Below are 22066 nucleotides of genomic sequence, written 5' to 3' on the forward strand. Positions count from 1 at the left end.
CCGCGGCACCCGAGACACCCGGGCACAGCCGGTTGTCCCGGGAGCGTCCGTACGTCTTTATTATAAGTGGGTTTGTTATAAAACCTGAAATAACAGCCTAGAAAAAGAAACAAATCAGGTCATGCGAAGGGGACGATCTGAAGGACGCCGGGAAACTGTCGGGTGCAGCCCGTCATCTTTATTTACAGTCAAAGACAGCGCTGTTCTCAGCTGTCATGGAAAACTTGTGCAGGTTCGCTGCCGTCCTCCAGACCCTCATCTCTCGCCGGTCGCGGGGGAGCAGAGAACGAGTGCAGCGCCCGCAGCACGAGCCGCCTCTGCTCCGACCCGCAGCGACTGCGAGATGAGTCGGGGACAGGCGAGAGGCCGGGGACTGACAGCGGAGCGCTTCGAGCACGCTTCGGAGCCAAAGGCCTCGGCCTGTGTCACGCATAAACGCCCAGCCCCGAGACCCGCGGCCCTTACCGGAGGCCATCCCGGAGCCCCCGGCAAGGGCGGCGCAGGCAGAGCCGGGCGGGGCAGCGCCCGGGCGCCGGCAGTTCCCGACAGGCAGTAGCGTAGACGGCCCCGGCGGGGCGGGCGCTGCAGACAGGCACCGCGAGCGGCAGCCCCGGCCCGCGCTCCGCCGTATATAAGCGGCGCGGGGTCCTGCGGGCGCGGTCCTGTCACGCTCGCACGGGGAGGAGGCTGAGGTGGCGATGGCGGATTTTGATCCCTATGACGATCGGGCCTACAGCAGCTTCGGCGGCGGCCGGGGGTAAGCGCGGCGTTGCGGGCGGCGCCGGGGCCTGGGCCGCTGGGCCGCGCCGAGGGCTCCCGCCGGAGCCGGGAGGGAGGGAGGGAGCGGCGCTCCGCGCCCCCCGGCCGGGCAGGGCCTAGCCAGCCCCTTTCCCTGTGGAGATGGCGGGCGGGCACGGCGGAGGGGCGGGTGGAGAGAGGGATGGGGCGACGCTGCCTTTAGGAAGCTTCCCGGCCCGTCTTGCCCCGCCACCTTCCTTTCTCCGGGGGACGGCGGTGAGCCCGGCGAGGCGCGTTTTCCTCCGTCTTTGGCGAGCTCGCTTTGTGACGTGAGGAGGCGGCTGCGGTGTCCCGGGAGCGGGTAGCGGCCGTCCCCTCGCAACCCGGGGCGAGTGCCGCAAGGTTTAGGGCCTGGCGGGTTGGGAGCGCCGGGATGAGGCGGGAGGAGGAGGATGGTGCCGCTGCCTTCCCGCCGGCCCGAAGGCGATTTGGGGGGGGTGGGGGGGTGTATTTAGGGAGGTGCTGGGCCAGGTCCAGGGTAGGCCGTGAGGAGCTCCTGTAGGGACAGACCGGGAGGAGGGAACACCGTGAAGGACTGCCGGGGAGCGAGAGGCCGTTGTTCTGGCAGGACGAGCTCCGCACGGCCAGGTGCCCGGGCGGGGGGAGCTGCTGCGGCGCCCCCGGAGCGGGCAGCATGGTGATGCCTGCGGCGGGGAGGAAATGGGAGGGCTTTGTGTTGCCTCCGGTCGGGAAGGGCTGTGAGCCGCCGTCCTGCGTTATCCGGGGCTCCGGGTGCTGACTCCAACCAAATATCTGATCCTTAGGAGTAGGGCTTGTCTCCTCTGTTTCTTTGCTAGAGAGTGTGTATAGAGAGGAGCTACAAAAACTAACCAGCAATTACGAAGTTTGTCTGAAATCAGGTTAGGAAGATGCAATTAGCAATTGACTTTTTTGAAGGTTGATGTCATCGAAGTTTCTGTTTACACTAAAATACAACAGTAGGCATAAAACTATGAAATAAACTGTCATTGCAAACAAATCTTAACAATTCTGCTATTTTATAATCTAATTTTCCAAGATATGTTTCCTGATCAACAGTGTTCTTGTCCTTTCCTGTTCTTAGAGGGACAAATCAGTTTAATTTCAGGCTGTTTAGGCAGCAAGAAGGACCTGCTGCTGAGGTTATAACAGGTGTAAGTGTTCTTGTCTTTGAAAACATTCTAACACTTAAGCTTTGTGAGCTCCTTTTTATGCATAGATACTCTTTGTGTCTAAAGAAGAGATGTCCCAGAGCAAACAGATGATGTAGACACTTAACAATTTTGTTGCTTTTTAAAGTTCTTTAACAAATAACATTAACAGCTTAAAGTGACACTTGACACACATAATAAATTCACGTTACTATACAGACTATCCTAGTCAATGTAGGCACGTTCTATGAAGTTATAAAATTAAAGTTTAAATATTATTTTCATACTCTGGTTTCTTTAACAGACTACTTTGACTTGCTCTCAGGCAAGACCTGGGTACTTGGTTTTGTGAGCTAAAGGTATTCTGCTGATTACTAGATGCCTTTGCAGATGAGAAAATGTTCTTATTCTGAATTAGCTATAGTTTTAAGCTTCAGATGCTGCCAATATCAGTGTGCAACTTGTACTTGCATCTAATTTATCATTATGACTAGTAAGTTACTAACAGCTAATTCATGATTTCAGACCTTAACAGGTCTCTGTGCTTTGTATAAAGTCCTGTAATATGTGTAGCGTAATGAAAACACAAATGTTCTTCATGAAGGTTCTGATTAAAGAATCCTATGTTTAAGCTAAGTGACTCTTAGACCTGTAAGAATAGTAAACTCAGTTGAGATAGAATAGTTTTTATGGAAGTTGCATTTTATATAACCTTTAGTCTGTATGGTGAGCATAGGATTTAACTGTGACAGATAGAATACAGTAGTGCCCAACGAGTTCTAACGTGTGCAAGATGCCTCTTATGCTCTTCAGAATTATGAGGGAAGAGCAACAGAATGACTGACATGATGAGATGGGATTTTGCTACACCTGACATGCCTGGTAGTGCACTGATTAAGAACTGAAGCATAATACACCACAAAAGTTACTTTATTCCAGATGAAGAGCATGCTGCTGACATTGATAACAAAAGGCTTACTATAAAAGCTTTTTGGTAAATGTTTTGGATCCCAAAATTGGACACAGAAGCCTGTAACAAAGCATACTGATGCCTAATTGAAACTCTGAAGGTCTGTAGAGCTTCTCAGTGTTGAAGGAAACAGTATTTATCACTCTTGACTTGCTGGTAGACTGTCTATTTAGGTGTGGCTTTAAGCACTTGGGCTTAATGCTAGGCACCTTACTCAGAGGTTACGATTCATCTGCTGAAGTGTTGCACAAGTAAGTGAAAATAGAGAGCTAGTCTTTATCCTTCTGGTGTTTTGGATCCTGTGTCTTACCCATTTAGGTTAATAAATGTCTCCTAAGTTTTAGGCTTGGGTAAGCTTTTTGTTGAAGAGATCTAACACTTACTTTAGAGATGCACTGGATTGCTTGAATGAATTGGGTACGTATTTGGAGTTGCGGTCTTGGAGACTTAACAAAACTTGTATCCTGCTGAGCCTTGTGCTGCCTCTGGGTAAAGCACCAACGCTGGAAGCCAGTTAGGCTGTTGTCTCTGTGCTGTGCAGAAAGATAAATCCTCAACTGTTGTTTTGATCCTTAGTGGAAGGCTATTAAATGCAACTACTAGCTTTCAAAATATTCCTTGTTTTGAACTTTCGACAGATCTTGTTTTCCAGAGAGAATAACTATCTAGAAGAGTAGCTTCGAAATGATAGTTTGGGTGTTCTTTCACCCCAGTAGGGTCTTACAATGTCATTAACTCAGTCCACCAAAAAGTAAGGCTAATTATAGGGATGTCTGCTTCTGCATTTGCAAGAAGCAAACTCCTCTTCAGCTTTCTGCTTTGGTTTTCTGAAAAAGAAATCAAATAGTTGTCTTTCAGATTCCCCCATTAAGATGACATAATTATTACCTAATTGTGTCTGAGCCCAAGTTTGAGTGGGAAATGCAGATATTCATTTAACACTTTGGTATGACCCAGTTCACTTAGCTCAGATATGTTTTTAATTATAGTTGACTCTTGTCCTATTTTGTTACAAATGAGAGCATCTTCTTTCAATCTCATTGTTTGGTTAGTGAAGTCAGCCTTTTTTTTTCCTCACTGTTTCAATGTTGAAAAAAATGTAGGGAAGCATAGAAACAGTTTCTGTGTTGCTATACCTGGATTCTGTAGGAAGCTTAGTTTGGAACCTAGTTAGTGACCATTCCTGTTCTTCAAATTGACTCTAAAATCCCAAATATATATTTATATATTTGATAACTAAGGCCTTAATGGATCAAATTCAGAAAGAATACTTCATTTTCCAACTTAATGTGAGTAGGGATTGCACAATAGGGTATGGATTTCCACACACACACCCCATGAAGTTCTGGTATGCTATGGTAAAAACAAGGTTTGTATGTAGCACAAAAAATTCTTTTGGGGATTGCTGACTTGTGGGTGTGGTTTCAGAAGCAGCTCAGATTGACTTAGTGGAGGTTGCTGTTCAAAGCTGTAGTTCCAGCACTGGCTTTTGTTTTCCTTCCCATGTTGGCACGAGTGCTCTTTGCAGCTGTTCAGACAACCTTGTTGATCTGGCTGACAATTCAACTTTAAGGCAAGTTTTTAGGTCAATCAGCTTACTGAACAAGGTGACTGGCAGTCCAGGAAACATGGTGAGAATGTGTAGAAGGAGGGAATGATCCTTTAAACTCAGCTGAAGCAATTTTGATGTACCTATAGAACATAAAAATTAAGATTTGGGGCTGAAAATTAATAGAGTATTTTAATAGCTGTTTGTATGGCCATAGATGAGAACAAAGAATGAAAGCATGGAACTGATTTTGCATATTATGGAATTCTTTAGAAGAACAACTTGGCTTTCTTGGAGTTTCTCCTTAAAACTTAGTCTTGTGACTAAAGCTAATTCTTCTATACACATGCTGCACCCAACTATAGAGGCTTTAGTTCTCCAGTATGTTTTTTGACTCTGACTTGTTAATGAGACAAAGGCATATGAAGAATATTGTCAAAAATGCTAAAATACAAACCTGGGTGGACACTAATTAAAGATATGTAGGTTGTGATTCAAGTACATTTAGCACCATGCTGATAGTGTTGGTGACAAATGACTCCTGCACGGAGCTGCTACCATAAAAAGGCACAAATGACAGCTTACCTAGGCAGAGTTAAGGAATCTTATTCAAGATTTCTGCATTATCTGATTCTAGAATAAATATTTTATTACTAATGAATGAACGAAAAAAAAGGCAGACAAGTACATTGCTTGCCCAGTAGATTTTCTGGCTGCATGCAACCAGCCAGAACAAAAGGAAATAATAAAATTCTTTGACCTTCTGTATTTTAGGTAGGACTCTGCAGAAATCTAATTGGTTCATGTCACCCTAACAAATCCTGGTTCGTACAGTTTGTGTTCCACCGTGCTTTTAAATGCCCCTGGGACAGGGAGCAGACATGAACAAAGCCCAGTAAAAGTAAGGTGTTGAAGAGAACATGGGCAGAATAGTAGGTGGGGATCTCGGGTAACACTGAAAGATTGCTCAGGTGGAGCAGATGGTGTTGGAACCAGTGATGGTGGCATTCTGTAGTGTAGAAGTCCAGCTGCTATAACTTAAGGTTGCCTTGTGCCAACAGTGCAAATCTTGCTTGCTTCAAAGGAGATCAGTTAGCTGGAGAAGTTTAGGCTCTACAGGAAAACACAGAGATGTATTACACTAATACAGCGAAGAATTAGCTGGTACAGTCTAGTTTTTCAGCAGCCAAGGCCAATAGCCTTACCTGACACCGAGGGAAGAGATGGGAAAAGACAGCCTAGTTTACCTCAGTCTGTAGTTCATGAGACACAAAAGAAGTAAACATCCAAATAGCAGTGATTCTCTGCCTCAGAATGCCTTGCTCAACCAAGTTTTTTATTATGTTCAATTCAAAGCATTCTAGTCCTGACATCTGGCAACAACTTCAGAGTTAGGAGAAGATGTTTCTCTAAGCTAAATGCTGCTGAAATAATGTAGATGATTTTGAAGTGGATGTTGATAATATACTATTTAGTTCAAAGCCTAGGATCCAGCTTAATTTCAGGATAAGATGATGAGCCTGTGCGTGCATGCAAGTATTTCTTCACTGCTATAAATTTATCTTAAAATCTGGTCTAGGATGTGTTTTTTAATAATGTTTCTGAGTAGGGGACAATAGAAATAACCTTACATTGCTTTTCTTAATGAATTGTGGGATGAAAAAGAAGGGCATTCATCACTTACATTACAGGTGAGCTCAGTAACTATTTAAATATCTTGTTCATTTGTTTTCCCACTGAAGTCCTGCTTCAGGTAATACTAGAAGGGAATTGTCCAGTAGTGGAAGTGTCAGGTACAGGCAAAGGGACAGACAAACTAACCAAAGCTGTGGGAAAATCCACTTCCAAAAAGTCAAACAGCACCTGAACAGTGCTATATACTACATTGCTGGCTGCCTTGGGGGTCAGGTTCCAGAGACACTGTGCTTTCTTTCGACAGGTCTCGTGGTGGCGGCCTTGGTTCCCGCAAACAGAAAGAGCTGCCAACAGAACCCCCATTCACAGCATATGTGGGAAATCTACCCTTCAACACTGTTCAAGGAGACATAGATGCCATCTTCAAGGATCTCAGTGTAAGGAGTGTACGACTAGTCAGAGACAAGGAAACAGACAAATTTAAAGGTGAGTGTTCCAAGCTGATTTAGTTGTAGATGGCTAACTGGTAGGAGAAAATGAAGTGCTTCTGAAGTCACTTTAATGGGGAGTTTCAGTCTGCTCTAAAGTGCAGTTAGTTTGTTGATCTCTGTTTGTTCTTTATGTTGATTTACGCAGATTTCTCATTCACTAACAAGAAAACATCTCATTTGAATGAGATTCACTGTTACTTCCATCATCTTAACATACAGACTAACCTGAGTGACAAAGAGGCAATTTGCCCTGCTATAAAAGGACTTCCTCAAACCTCCTTTGCCTTGTATGAATTCTAACAAAGCTGAAGTGCCTGACCCACTTAAGATCCATGACCTGAAGTATTGAGTGCTTGCACAATCTTTCATTAGTTCAGAAAACTCCTATTGCCTCAGCTATGTCTTTTTTCAGTAGACAGGAGAAAAAGCAAGTAGATAAGTAATCCAGACAGTTGTTCTAGAGGATGTAAATCTGATTTCCATTAGAATTGGCCAGTGGAAAGGGAGTATATTTGTCAGTTACTTGGGTAACAGAGGGTAATAGAAAAGGAATGAAGTCACTAAATGCTGTGATGACAAAATGAGATTGCTGGCCAAATGGGTACTTCAGTTTCTTGTTTAAAAATACTAGTAACCAAATTTCAATATTAGGCTAAAGAACTGCTTAAAGGCATAGATCAAAACTAATCTGTAATGAGAAGCTTATGTTAAAGGGAATTAATCAGGCTCTTGGCATTTGCATAGTGCCCATACAGAATTCTGTTTTGGGATTTGTCCCCATCATTAATAGGCACAGGTAAATTTATTCATCGTTGATGTTTGAGTTCTGAGTTGTGTACATCTTGCACTTAAATTGTAGCTCATGTTTGAAAGGGAAGAGAGGCTATTAGCAGATGTGCAGGAAGCATAGTTTCTTACAAAGAACTTTTAAAAGTGCTGGTATTAACTTGTGAGGTTCTTCTTACAGGATTTTGTTACGTAGAGTTTGATGAGGTGGAGTCACTCAAGGAAGCTCTTACGTATGATGGTGCAGTAAGTATATTTGCAATTAATTTGTGAAATAAAAAGATAAGCACAAGTCTCAAACTTCTTGGCAGCGATATGATCCATTCTGAAGAGATTCTCCCCTTTATTTAACAGCTTTTGGGTGACCGATCACTCCGAGTGGACATAGCAGAAGGCAGAAAACAGGATAAAGGTGGCTTTGGTTTCAGAAAAGGTGGCGGGCCTGATGACAGAGGTGACTTCCTTTTTTCTAAATACCTTCTTAAATAGAATGGTTGTAGTTATGACTTCTGCTAAGAGAAGGCATGCGAGTAAACATGAAGATTATATAGAAAGGAGAAATTTTGTGTATATACACATTTCTAACCTAACTGCTGCCGCTCCTGAAGTGTCTGAAATATAGATGCGCTGTGTGTCCAAAAGCTGAATATGTTGTCACTCCTAGCCCAGGAAGTGAGACCAATACCCCTAGTGATGTACAGTGTCTTGCAGAGGACAATTATAAGCCCAACAGTCTGATCTGCTACTATTTTATTATGATGTAAGAAGAGCGAGTAAGCTAAGTAAGCACAAGTAGACAAATACTTATTTTGGACTGTCTATCTCCTGTTCCGGTGTAAAAACAGGCTTTGCTGTAGTAGAAGCTTAATTGAACTGGACTCACTAAAGGTTTCTGTTGAATGTGTGTTAGAGAAACTTCTCTGACCACTTATTCTTGGTTAACTTACACTGACCTTTTGTTCCTGTGCAATGGAACTTGGTAATACCAAAACAAAAGGATCTTCAGCAGCATGACTTTGGATGTTGAAAGACTGAAACTTTGGTTTGGTATCCCCTTGATCAGTCTTTCGCACAGCTTCAGACCTGAACACAATTGTGGCTTTTTTCCTAGGAATGGGAGGAGGTTCCCGAGAATCCAGAGGAGGTGGATGGGATTCCAGAGATGACTTCAATTCTGGTATCAGTATTAACACTTATACAGATAGGCAGCCTAAAAGGCGCAGGAATGTTCTCATTTTCATGTTAGTGACATCTGTCCCCATTACTGTGTTGATTGAATCGACTGTATGCCAACTTTGGACATACTGCATCTGCAGTGGGATTCTTCAGGGGGAATCTTCCATTGCCTTATAACAGAAGAAAGAGTCTTGATTGTAAATTTTATGAAACAATCCTAAATGACAGAATACTTGTTCAAATATAGCCTGTGGTTTCTAGGTTTTAAGCATTTCTCAAATATGTGGCCGAGTACATTTCTGAATAGTAGCAGAAGCAGACAGATCATGTGGAAAAGCTGATACTGCATTCTTTCAGAGCATAGGCTTTCTCCTTAAGGAGATGTGACATCATTCTATGTGTATCCCTGAAGCAACTGACTTCTCCAAAGATGTGTTAGTGTTTCAAAGCACTTTTAAATGCAAAATGTTCCTAAACTTTTAGACCTGTTACAGTAATGCAAGTTGCAGCAAATGACTGAACTTGCTGAGTGGAAGGTAGTGATGAAGCCACTAGGTTTGCTCTTGATTTCCAGTTGGTTTCTAGCTAGTAGAATCCACGGTGACATTAATATTAACATAATTGCTTTTGTCCTCTGAAGTCGTGGGTTTGGTCCATTTTCTGATGGGGAGATGTTGGCAAGTGCAACTCTGCAGTGTCTGGTCTCTGTGTGAGTGGAACGGACAAAGTAGAAGGAGCGGTAACAAAGTGTGTCCTTGCCACTAGCATGAAACTGAAGCATGGTGCTGGAGAGAGGAAGCTTGCTACAGCGCTGCGCTTAACCTGCCTTCATAGCTAAGCATTCTGGTGTCACAGCTTTCTACCTTCTTTGGCAGCTTCTGCAAATGTGGATGCATTTCAGCTTGTTAGATGCTGGATGAGTGATTTGTGAGCCAAAAGTTTAGCGTTTAAGTCTTAGTTGCTACAGAAGCTTTTCTTCTCAGGTTGTACAGCCTTGCTCTGGGTCAAGTCTTAAAGATGGTTGTTTAGCACTGAAGTAAGGGACAGCTCTGCCAAACACTGAAGTGAAAAAGACAATCTCAGATGGGAACAAAACAACTTTCTCTTCCAGGTGGCTTCTGAAAAACTGAGTATATTCCCCTTAGGTGTGCTGTTAGCCTGAAGTACCCTCCCATTGAGTGTAGGTGATGGGGGCTTGGAGAGATACTCTAGGATAGCCATTGGTACAGACTGGTACTCCAGTCAGTGGCAGACAGTTCTTGGGGTTTTTTTTATACATAAACTGAAGAAATGCACTCAGTTTCATATCTAAAGTCTGAATTGTGTTTTTCCTGGCTCTTTAATTAGTCTGGTAAATGCCAGGTCAGTTTATAGTACAACTAAAAAGCCTTGGGGTTTTGCTCTGTTTTTCAAAGGCTCTGTTTTACAAGGACTGTATACTCCCCAGCTATTCTCCCATTTGCTCTGCTCCTGCAGATTTCATGCTAAGGCTGTAGCCAGTGTGATCTGGCTGCGGAAGTACCCCGCATACTTCTAGTGTTGTCTCTGAATTCAGCTAATGACGTTAACAATGTGAAGTTGCAGCTGATGTTCATATTTGAAGCTCAACTGATGAGCCGCTGCCACTCTCCAACGCTCCAATAAGCCTCTAGGTGGATAAAGCAGCTTCTGAACTTGACATAATATTTGGTTTCAAATGGAATCTGTATGACTTGTAAAATGTGTTAGAGATCCGTGAAGCAATCTGTCTACAGACAAAGGCTCTCAGTGCGTCATCTTGGACTGATAGCAGTGACTTGCAAGGTCTTCCAGTGATACAGATAAAAATATAGATTACAGGCATTGCAAAATGTGCTCTTTATATTCACTGCCTTCTGTCTTCAGGATTCAAAGATGATGACTTCTTGGGAGGCCGGGGTAGAGGAACCCGCCCTGGAGACCGGCGACCACCAGGTGCCTCGATGGGAAGTGGTGGCACTGGTCGCTTCAGAGATGGGCCTCCCCTTCGTGGATCTTCCATGGACTTCAGGGAGCCAACAGAAGGTAAACACTTCATATCTTCTGTAATTCCATCGTCCTCCACCAAGGAGACTCCTGCTTTCTTTGTCAGGTTAAAGCTACTACCCTTGACAGACAGATCTTAAAACCGTAATGTTTTTTCTTGCAGAGGAAAGAGCACAGCGACCCCGACTTCAGCTCAAACCTCGAACAGTTGCTACTCCCCTCAATCAAGTAGCCAACCCAAACTCTGCTATCTTTGGTGGAGCCAAGCCCCGAGAGGAAGTAGTAAAAGAGCACGACTGAGTTTGGGGTTGAGAGGGAATGGGGAGGCGGGAGAAAAAGCAAGACAGTACAGTTTACCATTCCTGCCATCTGGTATTTGTCCTCTTTGAAACCGAAAATACAGAGCTTGTGAATGCATGTCAGCTGTTAACAAGTGGTTTTTAGTACGTTCTTGGCTTTGCTGTATCTAGTGCCTGCTTTGTGCTGAGTTTCCTTCTTCTGTTTCCTTCCAGGCAGCACAGTGCCAGTAGATAAGGCAGTGTAGCTGCTTCCACAGGTGTGGAGGTCTCTGGACAAAGGTGCTGCTTCACTTCTTCCTTTCTGTTTTTTTTTTACTTTAGAAGCACAGGTTAGACTTAGTTATTTCCCTGTATTGTTTCCTTTTACTTCCTCAGTGCTCCTCTTCTGACCTGCATGTCTTGTTCTGTATTGCTGTGGCTCTGAAGAGGAAAACTGGAGACTCCAGATGAGTTGAACAGAGAAATTTACAGTTCTAACCAAGTAGTGAAATACCATTTATGACAATTGGTGATAGAGTTACTGTATACAGCACAGCCCCTTATAAAACTAAGGGGCACAGCTGCCCTTTCACACAGATTATCAGGAAGTATCAATTTAATAATGCAAGTAAAATTGGCTGACAAGAAGCCTGGTGAATAGGTGGTGGAATCAGGATGAATAAAGCATCTGCCAGCAGACTTGCTGGTGGCTGTTGACTTCAAAATGGTACAATACTACACCTCTGAGCTCAAGGTTAGTGCTGCAAAAATGTGCTGTTTGAGCACAACTGTTCACTGGCTCTTTCTGCTTACTTTTTTGGGTTTTACATGTTTGGTAAAATTTTAAACAAAGTTTCTACAAATAAAATTGACTTTTTAATTTTTGTTTAAGGAGTGTATACTTTGCTGTGCAGTATGGCATTGCCATTATCCCCTGTATTTCTTTGCCCAATGGTGTACAGTTCTAAGACCTCTGCTTTCAGACTACCTTGGAAATAGGCAGATTAGAAATCGTTCTGCTGTAGATTCTCTTCATGTAGAAGTTTGGGTAAAAAGCATCTCTAATGGCTGCATCTCTCTTCACTTGAAATGTTTCTTGCCTGTGTTGTGTGGGAGGAGGGAGGGGAGGAGAGGCTGGAGTAAAAGGAGAGAGATTAATGTTTAAAAACCAAACCTGGATCTACAACACGGAAGTGTGGATGTGTCCAATGCATGAGAAAAACTTGGGCCCCTAATGCTAGTGCTGACAGCTTTCAGATAAAACAGCCAGCACAGCAGGGTGCTTGCAAGAGGGGTTTGGAAGTGTGGCTGCTTCTCTGCCAGCATCACTGCTAGGAGTGAATTTCTTCCCTAGTAGTTACCTTTATAATGTCAGAGTCCCAGCAATTTACAGAACTACTCTTCCCTTTCTTCTGCCTGTCACTTAATCTGCTTCTGAGATAAGAACCATTTGTCTAACACTAATACTTAATTTAAGACAGACATGCATTTGTGTGGTTGTATTCCGAACCGATAATCGACCTATTTACATCTTCAATGTGGAAAAGATTTTAAGAACAAATTCCCATATAAAAACTCACCTCTAATCAAAACAGTTGACTTCTAAATGTAAAAAAAAAAAAAAAAAAAAAAAGAAAAATTCCAAACACTTAACACATTCTGCTTCATAACAAGATAAATTTATGGATATGGTATTTTGTGAATGATCTTTTAAATAAAAGAAAACGTTAAGTAATATTTAACATTGGTCTTTATTTGAGTCTGCTAGAGCATGATTTTCCACCCCCCTCAGTTTTCAAACATTGTGATAATTTGGAAACTTGCTTCCTTAAATTTTCTGAGGAAGTGGTACCAGACCCTTCTTATACAAATAAGGGGTGGGGGGGGGAGGAAAAGAAAAAGGGGAGGAATCTAATCTAAGGAAGGGCTGGAACATGCAGGACACAGTGAGGTAAAGGCCAGGTACAAGTGGCAGTGAGCCCCAGTTCTTTGTCGGTGGCTTTGCCCCCCCGCCCTGGTGGGGCTGGGCTGGGCTCTGCTGCCCCTGGCCGGAGTCCCCTGCCCGAGTGTGTGTCCTTCCCTTGGAGCAGTGAACTCAAGTGTGGAGCCCTTGTGGTAGGACAGAGTCAATAGATCCACTTGCTACTGTCTTGCCCCGTTTTTCCCAGCCTCCTCCCCGCTTCCCACTCAACGTAGCTGTTGAGGAGGCTGCTGCCCTGTCCCAAGCGCAGTTGTGCTGCAGGGTAGCTAAGGGCAGGAGAGCCGGGCTTTGGCTGAGGGAGGGAGCTCTGACCTGCCTGCTGGTTTTACCGCTTGCTGGAGTGTGAAAGGATGGAGAATGTTCTGCCTGCCAGCCCCTCAGGCCCCTCCACTTTCTTTAGACCTGCCCTTACAACACCTGGAGCAGTGAATCCAACCCTGCTCAGGTGTGCTGGCACCTGACTGCCCTACCTGGATGATAACCTGAGTCTGTCGTGGAGGAGCAGGGTGGGGATGGTCTGCTGCTCCTGCCCCAGGGCTTGCTCACAGCTGGCCCTTCAGACCTCCCGATGGTAGGACTTCATCCCTGGGGATGTCACACTGCTCTGAGAAGGGTAGAGAGACACAAAATGGCTATGAATATTTTTTTGTATCTGCTAATACTTGTTTGGTGAAGGGTTTCTCACTAATGAATGCAGCTTAATCCCAATATCATTTGTTTTAAGTAGCTCTTCAGATGCAAACGTTAATGCGTTGCCTGGTTTCTTCAGAGCATTCTGCGTTATGCTTCTCATGGCTTAGGGTCAGACTCCTCCAGTCCTTTTTCTTTTCCCCCTTCAAAAATTTAATTGATTGACATTTTCCTATACAGAAGCATATCAAACGCTTGTGTCAACAGCTGACAAAACTATATTTAATATATGGATGTAGCATTTAAGTTTTGTAGGAGGAAGCAAGATTATTTTTTCCCCATCCTACCAGCAAAAAGCAGTTAAGGTTTAATGTGTAATGCTTAATTTTACCTGCAGCTTAAAGCTAAGCCTGGCATGGCAAAGCCTAGACCAAGGAGGTTACCAAAAGTCATAACAAATGGATAATTCACTCTGGCTGTTCATATTCTCACCAAGTTATTTCTAGTAGCTGTGCAGAGCTTTCTTCAAGCTTGAACTTGAAAACTAAACAAAACTGAAGTCAGGAATGTAGCAGACACTTTTTGGAACTGAAATTGAAATTGAACTTGCTATGCTACTGTAGAAAGTGCTTTGTTGTGTTTCTCTGGTTGGGTTGCAGATGGGAAAGGCTGGTGTGGTGTCTGTGGGACAGTGGGACAGAAAAGCCGTGGGACAGGGCAGAAGTCAGCAGTGTGCATCTAGTGTGCTGCAGAACTCCACTGTCAGCCACCAAAAAATAAGCCCCACTGAGCTCCCAAGCCCGGGAGCGGTCCTGGGAGAGCTAACCCCGGTCCTCTAAGGGCAGCAGCCCAGTGCTGGCACGGGTGTGTTGCTAGCTCACTGGACCGTGCAAGTCTGTAACAGCGTCCGAGGGGGGCTCCTGGTGCTTGTGGTCATGAATGTTGTTCTGGTGGCTGAAGAAAGAGGTGAAGGAGTGTTCACAGTCAAACAATGGACTGGTGATGGAGTCAAGTTAAATTTACGCCCTTGAGAGTGGTTTACTTGCCTTCCTAAATAGAAACAAGATGTTAACCTACTGCTGAGACGCATTGGCACTGATTAAAGTCTTCAATGCTGACCGTGAATTTCTGAAGTTCTGCTTAGGTGTCCAGAGCTGGTTGTGATAGAGACTCAGTGTGGCCAAGACTCACCATCCCAGGGCAATTTTGGATGATGATGATATTTTTCAACTTGTCTTATGAATTCTATTATAGTTTCAGTCCTGACTTTAGCACATAGTATAGTAGGAGGATTTGCTACCTGTAGTACTAGCTGCTGACTTGTCTTCAGAAAAGATGATAAAATCATGAGAATTTTAGAGAAAATCCTGTGATATTGCAACCTTTCCTTTTTGTAGAAAAGATTTAATAATAAAGCCAGGAAATTTTGAAATGCACGTGCAACTCCTTCATCAGAGCGCTTGCGTGTAGCAACTTGCAGAGCAGCCCTTGTCTTGCCAACTGCTTTGAACAGAGCTGTTTGACGTGATGGGTTTCCAGGAATCCCTGCTCTCCTAGAGTGTGTTTTGGACAAAGGCTGCATGTGTCAGGTTTGCTCCAAGCAGTACAGTTTGAAGCCAGGCATCGATCACTGGTTTTCTACACCAACCTCATTCTGTCTCAGTGTGTGGAAGTACTTCTCATGATTATTCACACTGGCTTACAGCAAGAACAGGGGCAATAAGCTGTTAACAGCGAGCATCTTTAAATTTGTGTTGATGTTTTACTCTCTGATGGTTTCTGTGTTTCACTCCCAGCCGAGAGCGAGGGCTCTGAAGGAATGGGGCTGTTGATATATCCTGACCTATTCTAGTGCAGCGTCCTTTGTAGTTCTCAAGGGCACTCCTCTGGACTGGATTCTTGGAATGCAATTTTGTAGGTGTTGCTCATCTTAAATTTTTAGAAAGGGGAGTTTCTGTGGCTGAAGAGGAATTTGATTTCCAGCTGAGATTGGAATTTTCTAATCTGGTTAACTGAATCCTTCCTCTCAAATGCCACTTACCCCACTGCAGGATTTCAAGGAATCAAGTATACCTGAAGTGTCAGAGGGCCATCTTTTATTGGGTGCACACATTTTATCTATATAATCTACAATTTATTCTGTTATTTCTGATACAACTCACTATAGTGATATTAAACTGATTAGAAGTATTTTAAATGGTGTAATTGTCTTCTCTGACCCTGCTCTCTGAAGGACTTAATCCTTCACTTGACTCTCAAGCCTGATGCACATCAGTAATAGCAATATCTTGATGACATTGTATGTTCTGGACTAACTGGAGAAACGAACCACCAAGGCTGCAGGTGTATAGCTTGCACCTATCCTGCACCTTGGGGGTTGCCCGGGAGCTTTGCTGGTTCCTCCCTGTGTCAGCTCACTTAAACCCAGTGCTTCCAGGGTGCGAAAAACGGGAGAGCAGGTTCTGGCTGCCCATGCGGTGTCACAGTGTGCGTACGGTGTCGCTGTTATTAGGTCTAACATCATGTTCCTCATCTTACTGTAGCTGTTTGGGTGACTAAAACATTTTATAGTTTCCTTTCCCGTAGCTGCAACAACTCTGTTCTGTGACATTGCCTGCTCAGCGGCAGGTTAATTTTAACATCAGTTTCCCTCATTTCTGTCCCTCTCACAGAAAACTTCATCCAAGGGCTTTAAGGACTTTTCAGTGCTGTTACAGGAATGACCTCCTTACCTGTACCTGCTCACAAATTCTTGTGTAAAGCTCTAGAGTATCCCAGGGTTGATGTTTCGGGTGTGTTACTGCCGGGAATGCTGCCACCACCTTACTGCCCAGTAGGTTTCAGGCAGGTTAGTGTTCCCCATGGTAGGGGTTTGCTTCCTACTATGAGATTGGTTCATGTCACCGTGCTCCCAAGATTTGCTTCTTTCTTTTCAATAAACCAAAAAATCACTGAGTACCTCTATAAACCCCTGCAAAATCTGTACTGTACTGAATCTGTATAATTTGTATTGCTGTATAAAAAAATGAAATAAAAGCATTCAAACCTTCTAGGTTTTTGTGTCAAATTTAAGAATTATTGTGTCTACAAAGATGAACTAAGCAGTATAAGAATGGGAAGAAGCTTTGTAGCACCGTAAGGATGTACAGGATTAGTCTTTGCAAACCTTTCTTGGCCAAATTTCTGTAAAGCACCCAGAAATCCTAGCTGTGAGCTATCTTTCCACTGGGTGGTAGCAGCATGTATCTTCAGCTGTAACAGAGCTGCTTTTGGTTTCAGGCCAGTGAGATCAGATTTGCAGTGGGGCGTGCAACTGGGGCAGGGGAGGAGGTGGCACTTCCCCTTTAGCTGGGGAAACACTCATGCAACTGCGGTTAAGAGGAAAGACGTTTCTTGGTCGATACAAGAATGTGCATGCACTGCTTTAGCATGTCAGGAAATTTCCTCCAAGACGTGGCGTTCATTAAAGCTGCTGTAAAAAACCAAGACAATTAGTGGTTGGGATGAGGTGCGTGCTTATTCTGGTCCCAAAGCAAGGGAGAGTTGGATGTTGGTCTCCTGCAAAGTAGGCAGCGCTTGATTCAACAAAGTTCATGCAGTTCGGGAGAAAGAGCCTGTTGGAGGTCGGAAACCTCTCCTCAGGACTTTAAGCATTGGGTGTGTTTCTGCAGAAAGGTCAGGTTTAGATGATGCAGTTTTCTGATTGTTGTTTCCCTGTTAATTTCTGATCAGCATTAGTCACAACACCTGGCTCAAGCAGAACCAGCCGGCCTTTGTGCAGACTCCACCTTTATCTGAAAGGATGTGAACTGCCCCCCAGGGCATTCACTCCCCGAGCCCCAGCAGGTAAGATGGGCAGGGTGGAAAATGGGTTCTCACAACCTCTATGGACCCGAGAAGTTCTTTCTACAGCTGGTTAGCTATGCATCAAAAGGAGAAAAAGACGGTTTGGTAAGCTGGGAAAACTGATTGAGGGAGTAGATGGTATGTGTTTGTTATGGGAGGAAAACAAAACCAAGCTGAAATGGGTAAGCTTTGAAAAGGACATGGAAAGGTGAAATTGTAATGTGGTGTTTTATATAATTTATTGCAGTAGATAAAAGCATAATGCTCCTGTGTCTTTGACATTTTGTCAGACCAGGAATGGTTTCTAACAGTAGCTCTAGATGAGGCACAGGGGTTATAGGAGGGAGAGGACAGACACAGTGTGGAGCCTGGTATCCCAGACTGGGTTAGTGTCTGTGTGTGTGTGTGTGAGTCATGGAGGGGGCTTGGTTTGGCCTCACAAAGATCAGAACTCGTGGCTGTGTTGGTAGGTGCTCAGTGAGGGCTCTCCTAAACCCCTACACCAAGCCCTTCTCATGAGCAACACAGAGAAGGGAGGTGGTATCTATACTGCAGTGTGTGTTACTGCAGCAATTACCTTCTCATCAAAGTTAGAAATCAAGTGGTTGGCCTCTCAAGAGGACTAATGTCTTTGAGGGGCATCACTGTTCCCAAGTAATGCACAGGGGGTGACCCTGCTGCTTTGCACCTCGGGCACGGCAACAGCTCCTGCCCGCTCTAGGGAGGCTGAGCAGCCGTGTGCGTCCGTCCGGGAGACACTTTAGGGGACCAACACGAGGGGCCTTTGCTGCAGCCTGTGCCAACTGTGGTAACGTCTGTACGGTGGCAGTGAGTCATCTCGAGAGCTGTGAGACCCATCGGGGAACCCATATGCAAGTACATGGTGCCTTTTTAGCATCGGCTGTTCCTAATAAAGCAGACTTCCTCTGGTAGGAAAGAGACAAACTGTAATTGTCTCCAGTGTATTCAGAGCAACGATTCTGCTATAAACAACTGGTTTGTAAAACTTCAGTTATCAGCTTGTGTTTAAATAAATTTAAAAAAAAAAAAATGCTAGAAATCCCCTAATAAACTAATTCATGGTTAAGACCTCTGCTAGAAATGCCAATCCTGTAGCAATTGTTCTGGCAGTCAGAGAAGTATTTTACATTATATAGTATCCTTTACACGGGGCCAGCCAGAAACCCTGCAAGCAATTCAAAGCTGGGTCTTGTTCTTCTAATCTTTGGTTCAGATCATACATACTGACTTCAAGATAGGCTCTGCACCCAGATTTTGTGTTGCAGCAGCTCTGGAAGGTGCATCAAAGCAATTATTTTTGCACCTCAGGTTGGAATTGGAAGAGAGAAAGTGTAAATGTTTTTGCACATACAATGGTTAACTATCTTATCAAAGCAGTGTTTCCTCTGAAAGCTTGATGGCAAAGTTCCCATCCCAGAGTTGCAAAAAATAGTAAGCAGTTGGCTATTTTATCGTTTTTATGATAGAAGAGTCACCTTTTGTCATAGAGATGGAGGTAGCTGGCTGGTTGTGGCAGCTTGAGAGTGCCCGAATTTAATTGTAACAAAATTTTCTTTTACTGAGTAGTTTGCACACCTGTATGTAAGAGAGGTATTATAGTAAGAGGCAGCATGAAATGTTGTTTGTCTGTGGTTGTAAAGCCTGGCTGCATGCTGCACTCCACTAGCTACAGCTCTACAGGGCTGTTATGTGCATGTGCAGACTTTCCTATTCCTGGAGCAGGATGGCTATTTCATGTACCGTGACAGGGCTGTAAGCCAGTAGATAAATTCCCCACTATTCATAAACCCTCATTCTATTCAAGCACAAAAAAAAAAAATTTTTTTTTTAAGAGCCCAGTGAAATTGTGTCTGATGTCTGCAAACTACTAATGCTGAAGCGTAAGAAATAGTTTTATTGTTACAGCTCCAGACAGGAGCTCCAGGTTTGACCATTAGCAATGGTGACCTCAGGCTATCTGCTGCCTTTGAGACTTGTTATCATCTTTTCTGTAAAAATTAAGAGGGGATTTGCTGTTTGCTTTACCTGCTATGAGTTTTTTCAGGCAGCATCTGCTGCTTCCAGTGTGCTGTGTTAAATCCTGCAAAGTTTCTTTGCTAAAAAGAAACTTTAACTTTTCTGGGGCCTATCTGAAACTCAGGGGCTGCTTGGGAAGAGACCTTGGTGGCGTGTGTGGTTCCGCACTGTCCGAGCCTCTTCCTCTCCCCGCGGCAGAAAAACTGAAACGCTCTTGTGAGAGGCTGCCCAGGGTGAGTTTGTGCGAGCAGCATCCCTCTTGTGAGCTGGTGAGGGGCTGACCAGCCGAGCGGCGGATGTTGGGGTTAGTGATTCAGATGATGACAGGAAACCAGAAACTGGCTAACGAGCCCCGAAGGAACCGGCTCCAGTGTTGGTGGCTGCGGCCGTGAGATGCGGGAGGAGATGGGACGGATGGGGGAGAGTGGCTGAGGCTGCAGGTAAGGTGGGAGAGGGAAGGATGGGGAGAGAAAGGTGCCTGGGGGTGCGTGGGGTTCATGTGAAAGCTTTGGGGCGGGTGGGGTGTCCCACTGATTTCAGTGACCATGGAGATCCTAGGCTAGATCTCTGTGACCCTTTTGAAGAGGGTTCAAGGTCGGTAAAACCCCTCTGAAAAGCAATATGCTTGGGTGTTACTTCTCATTGCTGCTCACAGCCATCACCTGACAAGCTCCAAGGTATGAAAATTACCAAATATCTCTTCTCAGCAGCTTTTATACCCCTCTGGACCCAAGATGAGAGAGTGTCCCATACAACCTGGATTTACCGTACTATTCTTTACATCTCCCCACTCCATCTGCTGATGGCAGCATGGCTATTTTTCAATTATATTATTTCTGTGCTCACATCTACTAAAATATTCTGGAAGATTCAGGCTGAGCTGAGTCGTCCTCATCACAAATCTGTTTGGTCCTGTTTCTGGCTCCTGCCTATAGCTTCTGGGACCACTGCAGCCCACAATGTTTCCCCTTTCAAAGCCCAATCCTACAACGCAGCTGACTTGAACTACACTTTATGGTTTTCCCATTGGTTTCAGGGCTGACTGGCATCATGTCTAGGAAGGTGGTTTTTTACCGCATATAAGTGCCTAAAATTGCTATTTCTGGATGGAAAGAGCTTTGTCTTTGCATCAGTTCTCTCTTGTGATCAATGTTCAGTGTAATATGGGCCATGAGGTAGACACTTTAGCAAAACAGGATAATTATGGGATAATCTTGTGTGATATTGGCTCGTTTTCATTGCTCTGAACTACATAGGACTACCCAGTTACATATATACGGGTTGCCTATATCTGCAGTTCCTAATGTGGTGTCCCCGTGGACTCCAGCAGCAGCAGCAAAGGACACTGCATGGCTTTGGTGCCACCTGAAACAGGGCAAGTTGAAGACAAATAAAAGATATTTCTGTCAATTACCTCCTTGTGCTGGCGTGCTTGTCGTGATTAGGATTTTGTGCTGTATTTTCCACCCGAGTTTCTTTAAAGTCGTTTATGATGTGATAATCTGTGTGAAAGCTGATTTATCAATTCTGGTTTTCCCTCTTGCCCTATGTTCTATCAAAAAGCATCTACTGCTTCCCTGGCATAAAATAAAGCATGGTCTGCTGGAACAGCTGTACAAAACCAGACTTTATCTATGCTGTAGTGGTGCTCCAAAGAAAATTTATGCTGGCATAAGATCTGGTAGGAAATGGAATGTGCAGACCTCTGGAAAGGAGCTTTTCTGGAGGCTCAACGCTGGTCACTGAAGTGATTCCAACCACAGGATCTTCCTTGGTCTGAGACTTTAATTTCTAAATTGATAGGACTTTCTGTGGTATTCTGTGCAATGTAGACAAACAGAAAGTAGTGTTTCTTTTCTTAGAAATGTTAGAGACATTGAGTCAAGCTGAATATTGCATCTGTTCAACAAGTCTGTGTGCTAAATTTCATATGGTGAGGTTTTAAATAAACTCTCCACTTTGTATTTCATGCTGGTGACTCATCCAATCAGTCTGAATTAGTCTTAATTTATTACAAAATGGTGCAGACCACAAAACTTTCTGGAAAGGAAAGGAGAAGGCTCTTCTATATTTACCTTTTGGGCATTTTTTACAAATATGTTGAACACATAACCTAACCCAGCAATTTCGGTCTTCAACTTGCAATGTGAGCCTGAGGGGTGGGCTTGATGTCTGCAAAGGGCTAAAACGACTTCATCAGAAATGATCTTACAGAAAACCAGCCATTTTTGTTGATGCCACATCAATGCATTCCCCTCTCTCCTGGATTTTCAGCCAAAAGTTTAAGTACTCTTAAAGTTTTTTTTAAATGAGCTTTTTGCTTCTGCTGCTGCTGTTGGAAAGTTCTTTCAGACTTTCCGTCCATTGGGAATTTTATTTCTAGCCTGTGTGTATCCAGCTTATACCCACTCATTTTATATGCCAGTGTTGTTTTATTTAAATTTAAACTGCTTTTCTCACTGTGGTGATTCTCTCTTGGACAGATGATTGTCCATGTACTCTCACTCTCTGCTTTAGTAGACTTAAAAGTGAGCAACCTTTCAGTCCTCCTGATAAAACAAAAGCTCCTTTCGTTGGCTGTTTATAGTGAGCCCCGTTACTGCGTTTAATCCTTAATTTAGGACTAGAAACTTTCCACAACAGCAGCCAGGCTGACAAGTGAATGATCTTTCACAAGTTCATTAATTCTTCTCATTTTAGAAAAACAAACAAAAAAAAAAATAGTTTGTCTCTGCTAAAAATATTTGAGGCCATG

General features: G+C 44.0%; 1 protein-coding gene across 3 annotated transcripts; it reads left to right on the plus strand.

Annotated features, from left to right (window-relative positions):
* The first annotated feature begins 632 nt into the window (after positions 1 to 632).
* Positions 633 to 12559, plus strand: EIF4H (eukaryotic translation initiation factor 4H). Of its 3 annotated transcripts, none has more exons than XM_074923270.1 (7): positions 633 to 757; positions 6387 to 6568; positions 7541 to 7605; positions 7714 to 7813; positions 8471 to 8542; positions 10429 to 10578; positions 10703 to 12559. In XM_074923270.1, the coding sequence occupies exons 1-7, from the start codon at positions 699 to 701 to the stop codon at positions 10837 to 10839; spliced, it is 765 nt and encodes a 254-aa protein (XP_074779371.1). In that variant the 5' UTR covers positions 633 to 698; the 3' UTR covers positions 10840 to 12559. The 3 variants fall into 3 exon arrangements, with proteins under 3 accessions (XP_074779371.1, XP_074779370.1, XP_074779372.1); XM_074923269.1 differs by having other exon boundaries at positions 634 to 757; positions 8471 to 8536; positions 10420 to 10578; XM_074923271.1 differs by lacking the exon at positions 8471 to 8542 and having other exon boundaries at positions 634 to 757; positions 10420 to 10578.
* The last annotated feature ends 9507 nt before the right edge of the window (positions 12560 to 22066 follow it).

Source organism: Athene noctua, chromosome 19 (genome assembly GCF_965140245.1).
Source record: "Athene noctua chromosome 19, bAthNoc1.hap1.1, whole genome shotgun sequence".
Lineage (NCBI taxonomy): Eukaryota > Metazoa > Chordata > Aves > Strigiformes > Strigidae > Athene > Athene noctua.

Excerpts from the sequence above, each read along its gene's own strand:
- EIF4H (XM_074923269.1), top strand. The coding sequence starts at position 699 with ATGGCGGATTTTGATCCCTATGACGATCGGGCCTACAGCAGCTTCGGC. Across the intron at positions 758-6,386 it reads AGCTTCGGCGGCGGCCGGGG|GTCTCGTGGTGGCGGCCTTG; the intron begins GTAAGCGCGGCG and ends TTCTTTCGACAG. Across the intron at positions 6,569-7,540 it reads GGAAACAGACAAATTTAAAG|GATTTTGTTACGTAGAGTTT; the intron begins GTGAGTGTTCCA and ends TTCTTCTTACAG.